This window comes from Enhydra lutris, unplaced genomic scaffold (assembly GCF_002288905.1).
Source record: "Enhydra lutris kenyoni isolate GAN:26980312 unplaced genomic scaffold, ASM228890v2 scaffoldscaffold11, whole genome shotgun sequence".
Lineage (NCBI taxonomy): Eukaryota > Metazoa > Chordata > Mammalia > Carnivora > Mustelidae > Enhydra > Enhydra lutris.
The window spans coordinates 34,769,044-34,790,852 of NW_019154095.1; the positions used below are offsets into that span (position 1 = coordinate 34,769,044).

A 21,809-nucleotide genomic window follows, 5' to 3' on the forward strand; every position below is an offset into this window, starting at 1 on the left:
TGTTCATATGCTCAGCCAAAAGTGCCCGGTGCCAACCAAAGGCGGCAGCTCTTCGCAGTGGGGACAGAGAATTCAACTGACGTTCTTCTGGTAAATGCCATGGTCCCTGCAGGCCAAGATGAGGCGAGTTGTCATACAGAAGGGATCAGAGATGTCCCATCCCCTGCAGGAGAAAGGACATGGGGACCTCTGGGGACGAGGCAAGGTGGAAGCCACAGGAATCCAGCTGAGGGATGCTCATGGGGTAAGAAACGCTGGTCACTCCCCAAGAGAGGTTTTCCAGGAGACAGAAGACATTTTTCTTGCATCCATGAAGGCACAGGCACACATCTTTGAAAGGTAGTACCATTTTTATTTAGTGTTGTAGAAATTTTAGGTTACTTCTTAAAAACAAAACCAAAGAAGTTAAAAACTCCCAAACTCAAAAGGCAGGAAATCATTTTATAATCCAAAAACGCTGGGCGATCTTTCAGTCGGGGGGTGGAAGAGGTCAAGTTAGTAGCCCATATAACAGATACTGAGAAACCAGAGTCGAGGTTGGTATGACTACCAGGAGGCCAAGTTCCCTACTGAAGGCAATTAATCTGTCAGCCTTGAGGGATCATTAATTCGTAGTTCTTAAGAGAAACGAAGACGATCGATTGGGAAAAGGGACTCAGGGAGGGAAGATGCTGCCTAATTGAACATTAAATTGTCTCTGGCCTTCAATTTGGTGTGTGGCTGTCATGGGTCCTCCCCCGCTCTGCCCTTTTGAGTTCCCACTGTTAGCAAAGCTGGAAACCACACAGACACAGACAGACAGACACACAGACAGACACAGGCACACACACACACACACACACACACACACCTATTCATTTGCACACACCTCCCACTCAGGGTCAACGGCTCTTCCGCATGGTCAAGGGCAGGCTTTCTTGTTCCTCCATTCTGATGTGCTAACACACAGGAATAAAACAGAGGGCAGGAAACCTGTCAGAGTCCAAGGAATGAGATGATAGGAAATAGGCAAAGGATTGACAATGTTTTCAGGAGGCTGACTTCCAGCTGAAGTTCACTGCGAGATGTTCGGTATTTAACCTGATGCTTCCCTAAAGAACCGACCACTCTTTCTGGAGGCAGCTAGGTGAGGCCAGGAAAAGAGCTGCTCCCGCTTCTCCAGAACACAGCCTCCTCCCAGCGTGCTTCCATCAGGCTGGCATTTACAGCAGCTGGAGCCAAGCCCCAACACTCCTCACGTAGGTGGGTACGTGCCCTCCAACGCTCCAATTCACCAACCCCTGCTAATGGGTCAGGGAGACATAAACCCTCCCCCAGAATAGAGCCCTCACGGACAGTCATTACCTCATGCCCTCCAGGTTAGCTACTTTGAGAGGTACAGGACTGCTATGAATTGGATTTCTTTTTCCCCAGCATTGGTAGAAGCCAGACACCCTTGAAGTAAATTATCCTTCATTCTCCAGAGTCCCCAAGTGGCATTTCAGAACACAGGAATTCACTCTTCTACCCAGACGTCCCTCTCAAATACTGACCGAGTTACACACCCGAGGTCCTAGCAGCAGATAGTATGTCCAGACCAAGCTCCTCTTGTGAACAGTGCAGGTCTCCACACCAGTTCCTCTAAGGAGAAATCCTTCAGAGCACCCCTGCCCCCAGTGCCCTTGGGTTATCACAGTCAAAATACATTTCTAAGTAAAACAAAACAAAAACAACCTATTGTGGAATGAATATATACACGTACATTTTCAGAGTGGAGGCGAATATACAATTCTCTTTCCAGGCACGTAAATAACTCTCATAGCACTACAAAAATACAAGTCATCTGGGAAGTTTACAGCTTCCACACTACTGTAAGAGCATTAAATAAAGCAGCTATAGATAATCAAAAGCTGATTCATCAAGTAACAGTATCACCCTTCAGAGCGAAGTGCTCTGATGTAACTAACGTTGCCGCTAGCATAAGATCCTGAAAAGGGCCCTGCTGCCAACCGTCTTGCCTCTTGCCTCCACAGAACAAGAACAGACAGAGAAGAGAGCCCCGAGCTAATAACTGTTGTTGCCTCAAACCCTGCCCTCTGCACTGGCCTGTGATCTCCCGCCCCAGAGACAGGTCAAGGTTAGGTAAGATTCTGTCACAACCAGGAGGAAAAAAAACGAGCAACACAGAAACATTCTAATTCCAGTATTAGTTTCTGAACAATGAAACGACCTGAAGAGTCTGACTGGGGTTATCATTTCAGAAACATCCTAGCTTCAGAAAAATAGGTGTGCTCTTCTAGCTTTAAAAATACAGCCAACCAAACTAAGTGTTACCTTCTTGCTCTTCATAACTTTATATCAAGGGTTGGGGGTGGAGTAGGGGATCGCCAGAAAGTGTTGTGAGGAGATCAGGGAGCCAAGCAAAGGCACTGGGGCAACAGGCCACAGGAGTCCTACTGAGATCATTCCCTACCTGGTGGAATCAAGTTAGTCAATGCTTTGGCCACCTGATCCCTTCTCAAGGCACTGATGAGGCCACTCCAGCCAGCAGGAGCCCGGCTACGGTGAGACTTCGACCAACCCCCCGTTAAACGAATGCGAAGTGACAAACTCCCTGTTCTGCCTCTCCCGTCTCCACAGGTGGGCCCTATGCACCCATCAGGAGCACACCGTAAGGCTGAAGAGTTGTGGCATTTAGAAAAGGCAGCTTGTTCCAAAATCTAGCAAGGCACACTCACAAGGCTTTCGTTCACCTCCCCCGCTTTGGTCAAATCAGTAAGACCAAGTCCAAGAAGCCCGGGAGGTTTACACGGTATCAAAACTTAGCACCTCCAGCCAAACGCCACCCTGAGCTACTCTCAAAAGCCAAGCAAGCAGGTGCCCGGTCCTTCTCATTTCACCCCGCACTTCACTGACGGGGCGGGGTGGCAGCGGGGGGTATGTATTTTTAAATGTCAATATCGAAGAGAGAAAATCCCAGTGTTAGATACATGAATCACCCAGCACCACCCGAAGCTCTGGGCCAGGAGCAGATCTTATGACCACATCTCCGGTCAGAGCATAAAATATTTACAAGATAGTTAAAGGCACAGTGGCATTTAAAAATAAAACCCTGGGAATGTACAGTAAAAGATTCATTGTAATAATTAACCTGGCTTCAGTTGCTGGAACTGACTCTTGCCAGATAACAGGCAAGGGAGGCGGCTGGTGACTTCGAGCCTGTGTGCTGGTTATCAGGCCTACGGAGTCCTTGACCTCAGGAGCGGGTGGAAACGAACTCACAGAACAGTCTGGGTCTCCTAGGCTGACGAGTCACATCTTTCCTGCCTTTTTGCCGACCTGAGCCGGGACGCGGAGGATGTTGGGGGTTTCCTCCATGACCCTGACGAGCAGGTTGTCAATGTAGTCTTCCAGCTCCCGGACCTGAAACTCCTTCTTGCTTATCGTCTCCTTCTGCTTGAGGACCAACTGGATCAGCTCATCATGGGTCAGCTGTGCGTATGCAAAGGCGGGGTCCGAGGGGTTGTATTTCTTCAGAAGGGTAGAGAATGGGGAGAAAAAGTGGTAAAGTCAGCAAAGAAGACAAATATCGAAAAGAAATCTAAAAGAGGAACATGTTATTAGCAATCAGAGTCTCCCAGGAATGTGTTTTCAGTTCAGGTGGGAAACCGGGTCATTGACAAAGTTTTCTGTAAAGGACCAGAGAGTAAATATTTGAGGCTTTGCCAGCCACATACGGCCTGTGTCGACCATTCTTCTGTTGTTTCATTTGTTATTTCTGTTTTACGACTTTATAAAAATGTACAAACCGCACTTGGCTCCTAGGCTACAAACCCCTGGGTTAGACTCTGGATTTGAGGTTTCAGGAAATGTAACACCTGGATGTCTCTGAACACTCTGAGCGGGCACAGCGAATTATGAACACCAGCTGAGAGACCCAAGCTAAGCTGGCCCATGAGAAAACCCTAGCGACAGAAGGTGCGGGAGATGACGCTCACCCATCCCCTCCCCAGGCAGCCGCTCATCCCGGACCGCCTGCTGCTTCCTCTGCGACACCCAGAAGGGGTCCAAGGAATGCTGAGGCACTGGCCACTCAGAGAGCCCACCTGAAGTCACGTCATCCTCAAGACATACGCAGAATCAGAGCTAAGAGCCATGACGGCGCATCGTGCAGTCAGCACACTCAGACATCAGGGCGCACCCTCTGGGCACTCGGTGGCCACAGCCAGGGCTTAGCAGCCGCGCTCTTGCCAACAGCAGGAGCCCTAAAGAATGACTCCATCAGCATTTATAATCCGGGGTGACTGGAGTCCAGCTGCAAAGTGACCAGGCCCGAACCGTGAGGAAACCAAGATAAGGATTAAATGGAAAAGTACCATGTCGTACCAAGCCTCCAGCTGGAGAAGCTAAGTCGAGAGCGGAATCATCACTCACTCTTTTGACAACATGATAGAAGGCCCTGCTTAGTATAGTGGCGCATCGGCTGCCTATACCCTAGCCAGATATCAGAGAGAAACCCCATCGCTCTTATCCTGGCTCGTAAGGAAAGCACAGTGCTCACAGCCCCGGTTTAGAAGCACACACCGACATCTCCATGCACACAGCAGGTGTGCACCTAACACGGACTGCACAGAAACAGGCGAGAGGTTGGACTACTTTTTTGAGAAACCACTTCTCCCTTAATCTTTTTATTGTTTTAGTTTCTTAACTTGTTGAAGGTACACATTCCTCTGGACCTCAATCATCCCATTAGTAATTCTAAAACCATCTTCAACCAGAAAGTTGAGCGTCTGGAAAAGGACGCTAGGGACAGGTTGTACAGGGTGAATGCACTTAACATTACTGATCTGTACACTTAAAAATGCTTACGGTTCCTCGTGTACTGTTGCTGGGAAGGCGAGCTGGTGCAGCCACTGTGGAAAGCAGTATGGAGGTTCCTCAAAAAATTAAAAACAGAATTGAGGGCGCCTGGGTGACTCAGTCAGTTAAGCATCTGCCTTCAGCTCAGGTCATGATCAGGGTCCTGGGATCCAGTCCCACATCGGGCTCTCTGCTCAGCAGGGAGTCTTCTTCTCCCTCAGCCCCTCACCCTGCTCATGCTCTCTCACTCTCTCTTTTTCAAATAAAAAAATAAAAATAAAAAAATCTTTAAAAAACCAGAATTGATCCAGTAATCCTGCTACTAGGTATTTACCCAAAGAATACAAAGAAACTAATTCAAAAAGATATATGCACCCCCTATGTTTGTTGTAGTATTATTTACAAGAGCCAAACTATGGAAGCAGCCCAGGCGTCCCTTGACTGATGAATGGATAAAGAAGTGGTAAACACACACACACAGACACAGGAATATTACTCAGCCATTAAAAAAAAAAAAAGACATCTCACTGTTTGCAATGATGTGGATGGAGCCAGAGAGTATGATGCTGAGCCAAATAAGTCAGTCAGAGAAAGACAAGTACCATATGCTTTTACTCATATGTGGAATTTAAGAAACAAACCAAATAAAGAAAAGAGATAAACCAAGAAACAGACTCTTAACTGTAGGAAACACACAGATGGTTACCACAGGAGAGGTGGGTGGGGGATGGATGGAATAGGTGAAGGGGCAAAGAACATACTTATGATGAACAGAGTAATGTATATAAAATTGTTGAATCACTAAATCGTACACCTGAAACTTATATAACACTATCTGTTGTCTATGCTTGAATTGAAAAACATTTTTTTAAATTTTGGAATGCTGCAGATGATAAAAGTTTTATGTGATGTTTATTTGACCCCAATTTTTTAAAAAGGAGGTGCATGTCTGTTGATGGAGTCTATCAAGGAAAAAGTACTCTTTGGGAACAATAGCCCAAGAAAAATGTCCTCGAGCGTTTTTAGATTGTATCTCTATCATACAAGGATTTTATTTATTGAAAATTGAAATTAAAATTGAAATTGAAAATCGTGGAGCACATAAGGTACGGTGCAAGGCAGTTTGTGAGATCGAGAGATGAAGAAGCTGTCGGCTGGAGGCAGGAGCAGCAGGGGCTCCTCGAGAGTGGAGACCAGGTCCTTACAGCGCTTCACACACAAGGGCTTAGGGGCGTGGGAGTCCAGAGAGCTGGACAGCCAGGAGCCCTCTGCTACACAGGGGACTGGGACAGACTGCAAAGATGAGCAGTGATACCACAACTAGACTTTGAAAACGAGTTAAAATTAATTTTCCCCCGCGGCGCCTGGGTGGCTCAGTTGGTGAGGCATCTGCCTTTGGCTCAGGTAATGATCCTGGGGTCCTGGGACTGAGGCCCATGTCGGGCTCTCTGCTCAGTGAGGAGTCTGCTTCTCCCTCTCCCTCTGTACGCTCTCGCTCTCTCTCAAGCAAATAAATAAAATCTTTAAAAAATTAATTTTCCCCCAAAATAACAGAATTGTTTTCACTATAAGGGGAATATTTCCTCATAATGGAAAATCTCAAATACAGAAGAGGGAAAAAATTATTACCTAGAGCTCCAACACATAACATTTGGGTCTCTCCTTCCTTCCTTCCTTCCTCCCTCCCTCCCTCCCTCCTTCCCTCCCTTTCTTCCTTCCTTCCAAGATTTTATTTATTTGACAGAGAACACAAGTAGGCAGAGAGGCAGGTGGGGTGGAGGGGAAGCAGGCTCCTTGCTGAGCAGAGAGCCTGAGCAGAGAGCCTGACGTGGGACTCGATTTCAGGACCCTGGATCATGACCTGAGCTGAAAGCAGAGGTTTTAACACACTGAGCCACCCAGATGCCCCGGGTCTCTTATTTCTTCCTTGGTTTCTTTATGGTATGTTTTACAACTTCAAGCATCATGCAGAATATGGTTTTCAAGTATTTTAAAATTATTACTTTCTGAGCATTTTCCCATCACTAAATTTTAACAAAAATCATTTTTTTAAGACTATTTACTTATTTCACAGAAAGAGGGAACACAAGCAGGGAGAGTGGGAGAGGGAGAAGCAGGTTTCCTGTCAAGCAGGGAGTCTGATGCAGGGCTCAATCCCAGGAACCTGGGATCATGACCTGAGCCGAAGGCAGACACTTAATGGCTGAGCCACCCAGGCACCACCTATTTTTTTTGGTTGGTTTTTGTTTGTTTGTTTAGCAGAAATCATTTTTAATGGATGCTTGAAATTTCATTATATTTTACCCATCTCCTTTGTTATTTAGGTTTTTTCAGTTTTCACAATTATATATAACATTTTTATTAAGATGCATGAGCATAATCTTGGATCACATCTCTAAAATAGTTCCTTAGGATAAATGCGTGGGGTTGAAAAGGGATGTACGCTTCATACCTTGCAAACTATGAAACAGCTATTCAATTTGGATTTCATAATCCAAAGAGGAAAGTATGTGAGGCTTTGAAATCATTAGGCAATCCTACACATGTGATGACTTAAAAATTATAAAACAATCCAGCATTACAGAAAGTGAACAACAGCCATGGCGAGGAAGAGGTACAAGGAAAATAACCATTAATTCAAGAAAAAACAGTGCCCATTGTCACATATTTCCTTCCAGGATTTTCATATTGGATGTTCCCACCATGGTTGCAATAATAATGACGTATATTCAGATCCGTGTCTCACTGTTTCCGTATTAACAGGACAGATGATTTTTGGATCTAGTTGGCTGTATTATTTTTAAATGGAAGTATTAAAGCCACCTGGGTAAATAATACACTCCCTTAAGTTTCAAATAATCTAAAAGCAATGGAGGTCCTGAAACAGCAACCGAAAAACAAACAAACAAACAAACAAAAAAACAATAAAAAAAACCCACCCAAACAAAACCCAAAACCCATTATGGTAATGATTCAGCTAGCTTTTCATAACTTCAGCCAGGCAGTTTCTTTCCCTAACCTCTCTCTCACTCTGCCACATTCCAAAGAGTAGTTACTTTTGTAAATATTATTTACGGCTTAGTACAAGGCACCTGTTATATGGGGGGCCAACAAGAGTCTCTAAGAAACTCTCCCTCTTTGCTCAAGAGTATTTATTAGGTATGGTCCATGGCCAAGTGCTTTGTAGCAGGCAGCCAGAGGGGGCAGTGGCCGGGCTTACAAATCATAAGCAAAATAACCAGCAGTTGCCTTTGTTTTAAGGCAAGTTATTCCCTCAGTCAGGGCCAGGAGATAAGCCCCTGATTAAATGAGCTTTGAAGAATAAATAAAATGGGAGCCAAGGGTCTTGCTCACTTCCCGAGAGCTGGCTGTTTGTTTCTCTTTGGAGCCCAGCTGCATTCCACAGTACAAGGAAGAGGGGATGGGAGGCTGCTCCATGACCCTAGCTTTCATTACTGTCCCTTTTATACTGTTCTTTTGCCTGGTTTCCTGATAAATATCGTTAAACCCCAGGAAGGTATGTGCTGCCTCTTCCCCACACCCTCAGAGGCCCACCAAGCTGAGCTGGGTAAGTTATGGAACATTTCTAGGTAAGGGCTAATTAATACACAGCAGGCACATCTGAAAATGATGCTCACTTACCACTGGCCCCAGCACCACACAGTACAAGGGAAGAGAAGGCAAAGAGGCTAGAAGATGCTAACTTGTTCGCAGTAACCATCTGTGGCCACTGCTCAGCTTCTTTCCCTGAACCTCGGGTCCAGCTTTCAGGAAACCTTTTGCCCAGCTCCTGATGGCAGAGATGCAATGGAGCCCAGGTGATAACAAACAAATCAGTACTTTAAAAACCCTTGCAGGGAAGGTGCCTAGGTGGCTCAGTAGGTTAAGCGTCTGCCTTGAGTTTGGGTCATGATCCTGGGATCCGGTCCCTCACTGGGCTCCCTGATGAGCAGGAAGTCTGCTTCTCCCCTTCCTCCCTGCTCATGCTCTCTCTCCCACTCTCTCTCTCTCTCAAATAAATAAATAAATACTATCTTAAAATAAAATAAAAATGCCTACAGGAGTAAAAGAGAAGTGAGCAAGAAATTTTTATTCTAAAACCACAAAGACTACTTGATGTCTTATAGTGCACTGGACTGTAAAATGTCTCATTGAATGAAGCATCTAGATGTCCTGGACTAAAATAGAAATAAAGTTTATTTCTACTGACAGTGGTCCCCAGTAGTCAGTCAGGAAATTCCTCTCCACATATTTGAAACTCAACACAGCCTTGCCCACCAGACCATCTGTAAATCATTCTCCCTAGCCCAAGTGATAATGAGTCAAAGACCAGAGGTTTGCCAGGAGGCAGTGTTCTAGATTCTCCTGATTTTAGAACCAGAAAGGGCAGGATGGAGATGCTCCAAAGCAGAGATCATCTGAGGGGCTGGTTTGGTTTGGCTGGTGGGCAGGAGTTTTTTTTTTTTTTTTAAGTTAGCCCAAGCTTTTGAAGAGAAGAGATCCTCTAATCAAGAAATACTCTTCCTGGGGGCACCTGGGTGGCTCAGTCGTTAAGCGTCTGCCTTTGGCTCAGGTCATGATCCCAGGATTCTGGGATCGAGCCCCGCATCAGGCTCCCGGCTTGGTGGGAAGCCTGCTTCTCCCTCTCTCACTCCCCCTGCTTGTGTTCCCTCTCTTGCTGTGTCTCTCTGTCAAATAAATAAATACAATATTAAAAAAAAAAAAAAAAAAAGAAACACTCTTCCTGGAAATTTAGCTTAGGAAGGGGAAAAGTTCTATGCAAGAAATTGTTGACTGTAGCGTTACTCATATTGAAAAACAGAAAATAACCCAAATATCCAATAATAAGGAAATGGTTAAGTAAATATGAGTATAACCATGTCAAAGAATAATTACATAGCAACAAGCAAAAAATGCTTATGATCTACTAATAAATGAAAAACAGACTGGAACAGTGTTTCCAATGAGGGGGATGGAGCTGGAAAACTACCATTTCGCCACTGCCATATTCACTGATGGATACGAAAGACTAGGAACAAAAGGGCGGTGAGGAACAGAATGCTTACATGGCCTGACATTAACTCCCCACAAACTGTATTGTATTGTAAAGGGGGAAACAGCATCGATTGTAAAGGGGGAAACAGGAACTTTATATTACAGAACCTCATGGGCACCGCCTGAAGTCAGTCATCAGAGTTAACGCTCCCACTACCGTGACAAGAGGATATAATGTGCCTCCTTCTACTATGCACCGAGAAGGACGCGTGATTTGCACGGTTAATTCCTGCCAGGAATGCATGACCTCAACCAAACCAGGAGGAGAGAGTAGACAAATCCAAACAGAGGAAAATTTCTACAAAACAACTGATCTAAAGTCTTCGAGAATGTCAAGGTCTTGAGAGACGTCAAGAAGGCTGGGGAACGATTCCAGGATAAAGGAGCCTAGGGAGACATGGCAACAAAACGGTGGGAGATTCTAGATTGGATCCTGGAATGGAAAGAGAAACAGGAAAACTCACGAGACAACGGGTGAAGCTCAAGCATGGGCTACAGATGAGAAAAGAGGAGTACACAGGACTTCAAATGTCTTGATCTTGATTAAATGTCCTTATTCTTGGGAATTACACGCTGAAGTATTTAGTGGTAAATGGGGCATGAGGTGGGCAACTTACCCTCCAATGGCTCAGACAAAAAAAAAAAAAAGAAGTATGTCTATACAAAGAGAGAACAGACAGGGACAGGGGGAGAGAGAGGGTGAAAACGATAAAGCAAATGTGGTAAAATGTCAACGACTGATGAACTGGGATGAAAGGTTAATAGCAGTCCTTTGTACTATACTCGCAACTTTTTTTTTTAATTTGCAATGATTAACAGAATAAAGTTTCAAAAAAGTGTATCTAGGCAATGATGACAAGCACAAGAATTTTACATTTTTGCCAAAAGATAAAAAAGGATACATGGGCAAATGAAAATATCTGATTAGACTGGACCAGCCAGTGGGTGACATTTTCTTCTCACTAAAAAGCGGCCCCGGTGTCAGTCTTGTTGCTGGAGACCCAAGCAATTCGACAATGACTAACTCTAAGGGGAGAAGTAATAGTCCCTGGGAAATGTAGGGGCTTCCAAAGATTATACGAAGACATAGACGTACATATGGTCAAGTCGTTCCTGGCCCTACCTGCTGCCCAGGAGGGTCTACATAATGGTGACTCTTGAAACAGGTTTTTTATAGCTAGCTAGCTAGCACACCTACTTCTTGGAGGAGACATACCTTCATCGCAGTTTCATTGATCAAGTTCTCGCTGATGATGGTGGCGGTGCCCAAGCTGGAGCTGGCAATCTTGGTGGCTGTTGTGTTCATTGGCTTCACAGGGTGAAGTCTAAAGAGAAGGGGAAAGGATCCTTAGACCTTCGGTAGTGACAAAACCGAGACACCGTCCACCTCACGGACCGCAGCCGGTGAGACAGACAAGAGGGCAGAGTGGTGATGCGCTCTCCGTATGTCCAGTCCGGCAGATGCCGGAGTCCCTGCGGAAATGAGGGCGGTCAGCACGAGGCAGCCACGTGCAGGCCCACCATGCGCACCGGAAAGTCAGGTGTCCTGACGTTCTCACCATACCCTTGGTCTCATTATCAACGTCAGAAGAACACTAAAGCCAGCCTCTTATTCTTGAGGCAGCTAAAGCCTAGGACCCACACCAGTGCGAGGGGTCCTACAGAGCCTCCCGTTCCTCAACAGTAAAGAAAGTGCCAGGAACAAACATGCCAGCTTCACCTCAAAGCAAGCTCTCAACACTGCTCCGTTCTACCACTCCGCCTCAGCTGGTTTCTGATGCTGGGAAGATACCGGAAGATGCAGTTTCAGAGCCCCAAATCTGTGCAGAACAGTTCCTAAACCATCTGTGAAGACTGTCCCAGTGTTCTCCCTACAAATGCAGGGGTGTCCTGAGGAGGAATTCCCACCCTGGGGGTTGGGGGGAGACCCTTTGCAAACAGGCCCTACCAGCAAACTGCGTGGCATATGCCATCGGGATAGCCGTGCACTTAGAAAGCCATCCACCTCAGCAGGCAAAAGGCAAAGGGTTGGGTTATGGGGTGGGCCTCACTCCCATGGACAAAACGACCTTCCCCGACTCTCACCTGTGCTTGGCTGACCCCGTTCCCACGCTCGGCTGAGCTGAGATAGGAAGTGTCTCTGAGGGTGAGACCCAGGCCTGAAGAAGCGGCTTCTTCTTGCCAGAACTTTCCACTTTACCAGCGGGACCCTCTGCTGTGGCCTTTTTTTGAGATTCTGCTGTACTGGTGTGGTGAGTGTCAGCATGTGGGTAGCCGGGGAAAGAGCGTGTAACAGGAAAGTTCTCAGAAAAGGAGGGACTGGCTATAGGAGAATCCAGGGCTGGATCAGGAGGCGGGCTTGGCCTCCCATTTCCCATCAGCTTTTCCCTCTCGCCGCTGCCAGGACGTGGCAGCTGTTCATCCGACCATGAGCTCTTGCCAAGATCTGGCTTATGAATTCCTGAAGCGGCCGTTGGCTCTGGAGAGGCTGCCGCAGATGTTTTGGGTGCTTTTGACCCGGGGTCATGTGGACCCTCTGCAGGCGCCGCCCAGCCGTCTGCCTCACCCCTCGGCCCCTTTTCCATCTCAGGACGGGCAGGGGACAGGCTCAAGGAGGAAGGTCCTCCTTCTGGGGCTGCCACCTGGGCTGTCTCTCCATTGTCTTCAACCTGATCCACTCTCTCATCATCTGATGCCACTTCAGGAATGGAAGGAAGGGTTAAGCCCAGATCAGCCACAACTGGAGAGTTAACCCCTGGGGTAGAGTGAAGGCCACTCAGGGGCTCGGACAATAAACCTTCGTGATCACTGGCTTTGCTCTGAATTGGGGCCATGAGTGTATCTTCTGGCTCAATCCTCAAGAGCGGAATGTCTTTCCCTGAGCCTGCTTCACTCATGGGGGCTTCTGAGCCCTTCTCCTCGCAAGACGGGCCGGGAAGGGGGCCTGCCACGGAAGCTGGCACACCACACTGCGCTGCTGGGGACACAGCTTCCCTCTCTGCGGCCTCAGCAGACTCCCTGTCTGACGCATTTCCAGCGGCGGCTCCCTCGTGTGTCAGCTCCCGGGGATGCCTTCTGTCCTCTTCCACTGACTGGGCGGCCTGCTCTACCTCCCCTTGTGTAAAGAGCTGCTCAGAAAATGACACGTGCTTCCTGATTTTCTTTCGGCTCTCACCCACATTCTCTTCGCGTCTCCGCATCACGGAACCAAGAGGGGGAGCGGATTCTCCCATCTGAAAAGGGGGCACCGCTTCCGTCATTGCAGAAGTCATGCTGTCTTCCCGAAGGCTGGTCTCCCCAAAGGACACAGACGGACTCTCCGAGTCTGTGCTTGTCCTCATCGGATGCTTCCCCGCTGGGCTTTCAATCTGGCCACTTTGGAGTGAAAGGCCGAATGTTACTTCTTGGGCCTCTTGAGATGAAGGGACAGAGTCTCGTTCTGAGGCAGGAAACCCCAGAATTTCTTCCTGGTGCCCCATTTCAGACTGCTTCACAAGAGACTTTTCTGAGTCGTTACCAACAGTGCTGTCTGGGCCTATCTCACTGGTCTTCCTCGTGGGAGAATCTTCCGTCCCTTTACATGCTGGAGTGGGTAGCTTTCTGGAAAGTGACCCCAAGACACCAGAAACGGTCTTTGGAACTTGTATTAAACTCTCCCTTGGCAATTCTGCCTTAAGGGGCAAAGATGGTTCTTCCGGACTGGCCTGGCCCTTGTCTGTGGAAGGCCAGTTCTCAACCGGCGTGGATGTGGAAATGGGAGCCACTATGGGAGATGGGAAAGAGAAGACAGAGGGAGATTCAGAGGACGGTGTCTCTGCACCATGCCCCAATTTAGAAGGGACAGGTGTCTGGCCAGAACTGGAAAGAAGAGCAGAAAAGAAGACAGGAGACTCAGGGGAAGAAGAAAGCCTGGCTGTAGGTTGAGCCTCTGGAGACACGTCCAGTCTGCAAAAAGGACAAAATAAAATCTGCAGGTCAGTTGCAGATGCATCGTGAGAGGCAAGAAACACAAATAAAGTTGTTCCAAAGGGGCAAACACTTTTATAGGGGGGGGGGGGGGCAATATCTTAAGAAGTTAAAGAAGAAACATCAATTACTTAAGGTAGGAAAGGGACACTTTTATCACCACACATCTGCCACACAAAGGGCTTGTTGCAACAGAAACAGAAAGCCCCAGGTAAAGCAACAGTCCACGGCTGCTTTTGGTGATAAACAAAAAGCATCTACAAAGTTCGAAGCAGTAAAAGATGCCCCTCCGGGCAATGGGCACTAATTCTGAAGAGGAACAGTCTGCGCGTGCGCGCGCGTGTGTGTGTGTGTGTGTGTGTGAAATCAGAGTACATAGAATCTCAAAAAAAGTCTCTCCCACCCAAGACCACAGAAATATTGTTAGTGTGACTGTGAGTCAGGCTGAAAGCAGAAAGCCCCCAGTGTTCACTCAGGCTCTCGCAACTAGATGTACAATGGCCACACAGAGAACGGGCACGCTTGGGAGCGGACCAAGGGGCCCCCGCGCCAGCACACCAATGCCAAATTGCAAGGAGGAAAGATATCATCTGCCTCGAAGGGAAATCCGTGATGAGGACTCTAAAAAAACACATGTTCTCCACACACAACAACCAGAATCTGGTATGCCCCGCTTGGAATACTCGGAGTTTGCTACAAACCAGGGCTTTCCATGCGGGCGGATCATCCTACCGAAAGGGGGCAGACTGTACCTGTTGGCTGGGGGGGGGGGGACACAGGGGCCCATCGCTGCAATCTGTGCAGGGCGGGCCAGCCAACGGGCTGGTAGAAATAACTCAGACCATTGAATGCTTGCCATACACAGGTACCACCCTGGATCCCCGGGCAAGGGCTGCTCCAGCAGCAGACCTTTCTGATCGCCACGAACAGCCCCGCATGAGGAAGGCTGAAACTCACCGAGGCTTGACGGCTTTGGTCTGCGGAGCCCGTGCAGAGCCCACGGATGGTGCAGCTTCCCACTTGGGCTCTCGGTCGGCTTCCGGTTCTGTGACCTGCACTTCCTCAAAGGGATTCAGGGATTTACCCCGTCCAGAGACGACAGCCAGAGTGTCCTTCTCAGTTCTCTTCGGTAAGCCTTCGTCAGGCCCCGGCCGGTCATCCCTTGGTCGGACCTCCGGCAGCGGCGCGCCTTCCTTCTCCTTCCCCAGGACGGTAGGCGGACTTCTGCCCTCACTGCCCTTAGCCACGTCCTTCTTTCCCGTCACCAGAGAAAGCAACGAGGACTTCTTGTTCTCCTGCTTCTTGCTCTCTTTGGTTTCTTTTGTGGCTTCTAAGCTCACAGGAGCCGCGCTCTCCCGAATATCCCCACTGCCCTGCGGCCGGTAGGACGGCAGAGACATGGTTTTCAGAGAGTCCTTGGTGGAAGACTCAGAGAACCACGGGTCGGAAGACACCGCCCCTCCATCCCCAGGCTCCTTCCAAGACCGAGGAGCCAGGTTCTCAGTGGAGGAGAACAAATGCTTCTTCCTGAAGCCCTGGGGGGACGGGGAGGAGGAGGGGGTGCTGTCCTTGGTCTCGCTCTTGGCTTCCGGCTGCTCCATGTAAACATGGTTCCCATTGATACAGACATTAGAGCGAGAAAGGACGTCATTCTTAGACCGAAGGCCACCAAGAAAGGAGAGTCCTTCCTTCTTGGGAAGGCTGAAATTGATCTGGTTCAGTTGCTTAGCATCCGCACTTCCTGTTCTCTTGTGAGACATCACTGTGGGAAGAAAAACAAAGATTAAAAGGAAACAAGAAGTTAAACGACTGGTTCACAATCAGAAGGGGGTGCCCATCTCTCGTGTCTGAATGCATTTCTGGTTCTCAGCATGGGAATGTGTTCCTGGCATCTAACGGGGAGAGGCCAGGTATAGTGCTAGAGATCCTATGAGGCATGGGGCAGCCCCTACAAATGAGGAATTATCTGGCCCCAGCTACCAACAGTGCAGAGCGGAGGTTGAGAAACCCTGCATTAAACCAATGAGAAGGGCAGGATCTGGCCAACAGTAAGGTTTGGTCATTGAAACTGAAGTTCAAATCCACAGTTAATTCACAGATAAAGGAACTAGATTCCTCAGCTTTCACTAAGGATAATTCCCATGAGGGTTTAACACATTAACAGGATCTCAATAAATACCTGATGAGTTAATAAAATGTCAGAATTACTCCAAGGTTCCATGATTTTACCCTTAATTTAAAAAAAGAAAAGAAAGAAAAGGCCTGGATACATTCATTCTGTTAACTCCAAAAGCTTTTTAAATCTACATCAGTTACAGAGATAAAACATTCTCTTTTTGGGGCACCTGGGTGGCTCAGTGGGTTAAAGCCTCTGCCTTCGGCTCGGGTCATGATCTCAGGGTCCTGGGGTCGAGCCCTGCATCAGGCTCTCTGCTCAGCAGGGAGCCTGCTTCCCCTCTGCTCTCTGCCTGCCTCTCTGCCTACCTGTGATATGTCTGTCAAATAAATAAATAAAATCTTTAAAAAAAAATTCTTTTTTTAGTCTTTTTTTTTTTTAATTTTACTTATTTATTTGAGAGAGAGGGAGAGCACAAGCATGGGGAGTGGCAGAGGGAGAAGGAGAAGCAGACTCCCCAATGAGCAGGGAACCCGAGGTGGGTCCCAGGACCCTGGCATCATGACCTGAGCCAAAGGCAGAGGCTTAACCGACTGAGCCAGGCATTTTAGAAAAGGAATTTGTACATTCTTGGGAACCAGAGGGCTTAAAAAGAGAAGCCTTTCTGACCAAGACTAACCACCATCATGACCATCATGACCACCATCATCATTTCAGTAATCGAGGAACTGAATTAAAATCCTTCTCTTTAAGATTTGCTTCTTCTCTCTGAATGCAAAGGGGCTAAGAGAGAGAGAGCCCAAGTAAGAAGGAGGAGCAAACTTACCATCTGAGGCAGAGGGGGAGTCATCCTCATTGTCCTCATCCTCCCACCCGGACTGAAAGCCTCCAGGACGAAGCAGCACTCGGTCTGACTTTGAAGTAGGCAGGACGGACATGGACTGGGAAAGTGGCGTTTTCTGCAAATTCGACTTGGAAAACAGGGTCTTGATCTTCGATTTCTTTTTCTTGTCTTTGGAAGGAGACTCATCATCACTGTCAGCGGAGGGTGTCACACTGGGAATGATGGCTGAGGCGGTGTCCGACGCGCTATCCTTATGCTTCCCCTTGATCTTGTCCTTCAGTTTCCCAAATGGATTCCGAGACTTGTCTTTCATGGAGAGGTCAAACATGCTAGCAGTCATGTTGTTTCTCATAAACTGGATGTCAACCTCAATTGCTCCTCGCTCTTTATCCTTCTTTCCGGGTTTGGATTTCAAGGTATACCACCTACAAGGAGAAAGGCTGAGAGGTTATCTTTGAATCGAAGAGCCTAAAACAACGTTCAGCATCCCCATTAACCAGCTTTTCTTCTCTGTTACCACCAACCTCTCACATATATACATTCTTGGGCTCTCTTCTTTGGAATAGAGAGGGTGGGGTAGGGGAATGGGGGCAGAACTTGCAGTTTCGTTTTTGAGAAGACACCCACTAGGGAAAGACAAAATCTGATTCTGTACTTAATGTACAGTCACTTAAAATATTGATTTAATAGCTATTTCTAACAATAAAATAAGTCAAGCAAATATTCCATCCAGTCATTTCCTGTGACTGGTATTTTCCGCCAACAGGGTAAAAATGCAAAGATCACACACAAACAGTTAAGAAGGCAGAATGCAAATTTACACATACATCTCAGAAAAAAAAAAAAAAAAAAGCAAGCGTTTATAGAACAGTCCCTGTTGGGGAATAACAGAAAATATAAGACAGAGAAAATTTTTTTTCCAAAAAGAATGAACTACGCCAGTCACAAAATGACAAACATTGTGGGACACCTGGGTGGCTCCGTCGATTAAGCATCTGCCTTCAGCTCAGGTCATGAACCCAGGGTCCTGGGATCGAGTCCTACATCAGACTCCCCGTCCAGTGGGGAGTCTGCTTCTCCCTCTGCCTGCTGCTTCCTCTGCCTGTGCTCTCTCTGACAAATAAATAAATAAAATCTTTAAAAACAAATGTCATTGTATGATCCTACTTATATGAGGTATCTACAGTAGTCTGATTCATAGAGTGGAAATGGTGGTTGACAGGGGCTGGGGGTAGCAGTGAATGGAGAATTAGTATTTATGGGTATAGTTTCAGTTGGGGAGATGAAAAAGTTCTGGCCAGGGATGGTGGTGAGGGGTGGCATAACAATGTGAATGTACTTAATACCATAGAACTATACACTAAAAAAATGATGAAAATGGTAAATTTTGTGATGTATATTTTACCACCCTAAAAAAAATTAGAAACTGAAAGGAAGCATTCTTTCCTACCTTATTAATCCAAAAAAAGAATATTTCAAACATTATCAAGTATTTCAACTGGTCATTTGCAAACTGCTTGAAGATATGGCCAATATTCCATCAGCCCAACTCTCCTGAAAGACGATGTCAGAAAAAGGAAATCTCCCCTGGGCATTTTCCATCTGGGGAACTGCAAGAACATGTGGCTGATGAGTAGCACGACCCCTACAGAGCAGAAAAGTCTGAGTGCGTGGCCCACTGAGAGCCATCCCTAGGGTTACCGTCAGACCGAGAAACCACATTTGGATGTTCTGTGTCGTGACCTACTTAAGAGCTGAGGGCCAGGGACGTTAAGGAAATGATAGGTTTCCTCAAACGAGCTGTTTCCTCGTTCACCCTCAGCCAGTCTGCTCGCAGGGCGATGGCTGCCCCACTAGCTCAGCTGATTACAAACTGAAAGCAAAGGGGCAGAGCGAAGCAGACACCTAACACTTAAACAGCGCCTACAGCATACCCAGCACTGTGCACGCTTAGGGACACCCTCATCCAAGTCTCACAAGACACTGAGGCTCACAAGTGCAGTGATTTGTCCAAGGTCTTGCAGCTGGTAAACGGCATGGGCAGATTCTGAGTCAGTTCTGCCTTCCTCCAAAGCCCCTACTCTTACACCAAAATTCCTGCTTTGCACTCTTTTGACTCACCTCCCCTTTGCAACATACGAGAGGAGGGTTCAAACTTAAATTCTTTCTGAGGCAAGTTTAAGCTTCTCATTTAAGAGTCCTATCAGAAGAAAAAACGAAGTGTTCTCGGAAGAAAGGGGGAAACCCGTCATGGCTGGCCACCCATCATAAATCATAAGATTACACAGAAAGTCCAGTGTGCCAAGTCATGAAGAAGAACTTAGACTGGATTTTTAAAAAACACAGCCAACATCGGAGAAGATGAGGTGAGCTATGATTCTGGACCTTTAGGGGGAAATCTTTTATGGTTTTTAAAACCACAGGCCACAGCTGGAGGTGGGGGGCAGATGCAAGGTCTTTCTACACAGCGTCACCCCCGCCAGTCTGGTGTCTTTCCAATCTATTTTCTAAGACTTAGCCTGGAAGCGATTGCATGTTTGTCATTTAGACACCAGAGAATCATTTGTATTTTCCTCTTCGGACAGTCACGTGGCTCAGTGGTCGCCCTGGTGATGAAGGGTGGCTAGCTTTTGTAAATGCGCATTGCAGGCACCTGGAAAGGGGAAGTTGCTGAAAGCTGACTGCAGAGCTCAGATGACCACACTAGCCACAGGCAGTTTCACCTCTTCACCCTGGGGAAACAGTGGGTCAGGCCGCCCCCCAAGCTCTTCCCTGCAACTCAGTCCCTTAGTCTCCCAGGGGATGCAGAGACGACCTTCAGAGCAGGCTGTCGACAGCTCCTGGGACCAGCCTGCCTCTCCAAAAGTATCAGCGCCAGTCTGTTTGTTTTGAGTGACGCCACAACCAATTCTTGAATCCTCCCTGGGGGACCTATTATTACCTGATGCATAGGTTCAGTCCTGGGCACTAAAGTGGGATTTGTTTGGGGAACCTCTAAAACCACTAGGAGGTGAGAACAGATGCTTCATCAACTGTTCCTAAAATTTATTTTTACAGGCAAACCTAAAACCAAATACCAGGTAGCCAGGAAGGGGCACAGGCCTATTGAAGGATGTGAAAAGCAGACTGAAGCACAGGTAAGCATCCCATGCAAATGTTCAGAATTTTTTAAAAATCCATGCCGGATTTATTAAAGCTGGAAAAGAAGACAGGAATTGTTTCTTCTAATAGTATTACCCTCGTCATTAAAAATTCAAACTGTTTAAGCAAGGGTTCTTTCGGCACATGCATAATTCAATGATAAATGAAAGCTATAATTCATGAATGGCTCACCCTAAGGAATCCCAAACCAGACACCTTTGTGGGTTTTGACCTTCAAGCATCAATTTGATTCTAAGTGTTTCTATCCATTTGGTTTGTTGTTGTTGTTTTTGAGTTTTAATTTGCTTTTTTTTTTTTTAACTCACTTAATTCTACCACCTCATAGAAGTAGTTCATAAATAATGAAGTCCCAGCATAGCCACACAGCCTGTGATGGCAGACTGGGTGTGTTCCAGCATTACCATTCATGAAGGCCCAGAAAGCTGGAATTATCTCAGAAATCAGGGCTGGGTTCATTTTCCTAGTCCAAAGGGCAGAGTACAGGAAGAAAACCATCATCCCAAGGTAGTGAGTTTGTTTTTAAGCCCATATTCTGGAAAAAGTCCTGCAACCAATCAAGGAAATCAAGCAGTCCCTTCTATAATCAAATAATTATTTTAACTTATAATTAAAAACCCAGTTCTTCAAAAATCAAAAGGATCTCTGAATACACGGAAAGTAACAGAAGACTTATATATAAACTATATTTTAAAGTAATAATAGGCATGAAGTAAAAATTCAAATTATGCAAAACAGTACAGAATGAAAACTTCAATCTTCCTACCCCTCTACTCCCTCACTCAAGTGATGGTTCTGGGCATATATAGGCAAAAATGCCTATTATCCAAATAGGCTGTCCTGCTGTTTTAGAGTTTTTTGGGTTTAGGGTTGTTTTTGGGGTTTTGAGTTTTTTGGGGGGCCGTCAAACACAAGACAAGGTAATAGCTCAAAATATAGAAAAATTCAATTATGTCTTCTATCGCCTGGATCTGCATTGTCCAATCTCCTGGGCTTTTAGGCTTTTAAGCAGTCATTCTGAGAAGAGCTAAAATTATCCAACCACGGCCAATCGACTCAACCAGTCGGCTTCAGAGCACACCGTTTCTCCCGGTACGGCTCAAATACAAGGAAAGCTGATCACAGGGGGCCTTCCATCGGAATGTGGCAGGGTGAAGGCAGCGCAGTTCTTGCTCTTGGGAAATGGAAAGTCTCACAGCAGTGCAGACTTTCGGGATTATACTCGTAAGGGACTGGCTGGTATGTGTCAAAAATAATCTTTCTGCAGTTGAAGCAAACATGTTTTTCCTTTAAAACATTCCAGAGGGGGACGCCTGGGTGGCTCAGTTGGTTAAGCCGCTGCCTTTGGCTCAGGTCATGATCCCAGGGTCCTGGGATCGAGTCCTACATCAGGCTCCTTGTTCAGTGGGGAGCCTGCTTCTCTCTCTGCTTCTGCCTGCCTCTCTGCCTCCTTGTGTTCTCCCTCCCTCTCTCTCTCTGACAAATAAATAAATAAAATCTTAAAAAAAAAAAAAAAAAAAAACCATTCCAGAGGGCAGACACGAACAGGGAAAGGATGGCTTCAAAGATACAGTTCAAACATTTTTACATAGCAGGCACTGGAAATACAAAAGGGCCAGATTCTGCCCTAAAAAGCATACCATACCCTCAGGTGGGAGCAAGAGCTCAGGCTCACCAAACATCACAAGTGTTACACTGGAACCATTGGTGCCTTTTCTGACTTTGAAACCTGAGAAAATAATTAGACATGGGAAGATATGCCTGCTAAAGGGTACAATTTCATCCCAAATAAGGACTCGCACACAATCAGGGTCCTCAGCAAAATTAAAT

The 21,809-nt window shown here is 46.7% G+C and overlaps 1 protein-coding gene across 2 annotated transcripts in view; it reads right to left on the minus strand.

Moving 5' to 3' along the window:
* Positions 1 to 337: 337 nt before the first annotated feature.
* The window catches only part of LOC111144519 (RAB11 family interacting protein 1), a 31,344-nt gene continuing 9,872 nt past the window's right edge, over positions 338 to 21,809 (minus strand). The window contains exons 2-6 of one of the 2 annotated variants that reach the window (XM_022498837.1): positions 16,803 to 17,245; positions 14,818 to 15,622; positions 11,980 to 13,839; positions 11,111 to 11,219; positions 338 to 3,510 (exon numbers count right to left, since the gene is read on the minus strand). In XM_022498837.1, coding sequence (XP_022354545.1) covers positions 3,292 to 3,510; positions 11,111 to 11,219; positions 11,980 to 13,839; positions 14,818 to 15,622; positions 16,803 to 17,245 — 3,436 coding nt within the window. In that variant the 3' untranslated portion in view covers positions 338 to 3,291. The remainder of the gene's footprint in view (positions 3,511 to 11,110; positions 11,220 to 11,979; positions 13,840 to 14,817; positions 15,623 to 16,802; positions 17,246 to 21,809) is intronic. The other variant, XM_022498838.1, reaches the window with a different exon arrangement.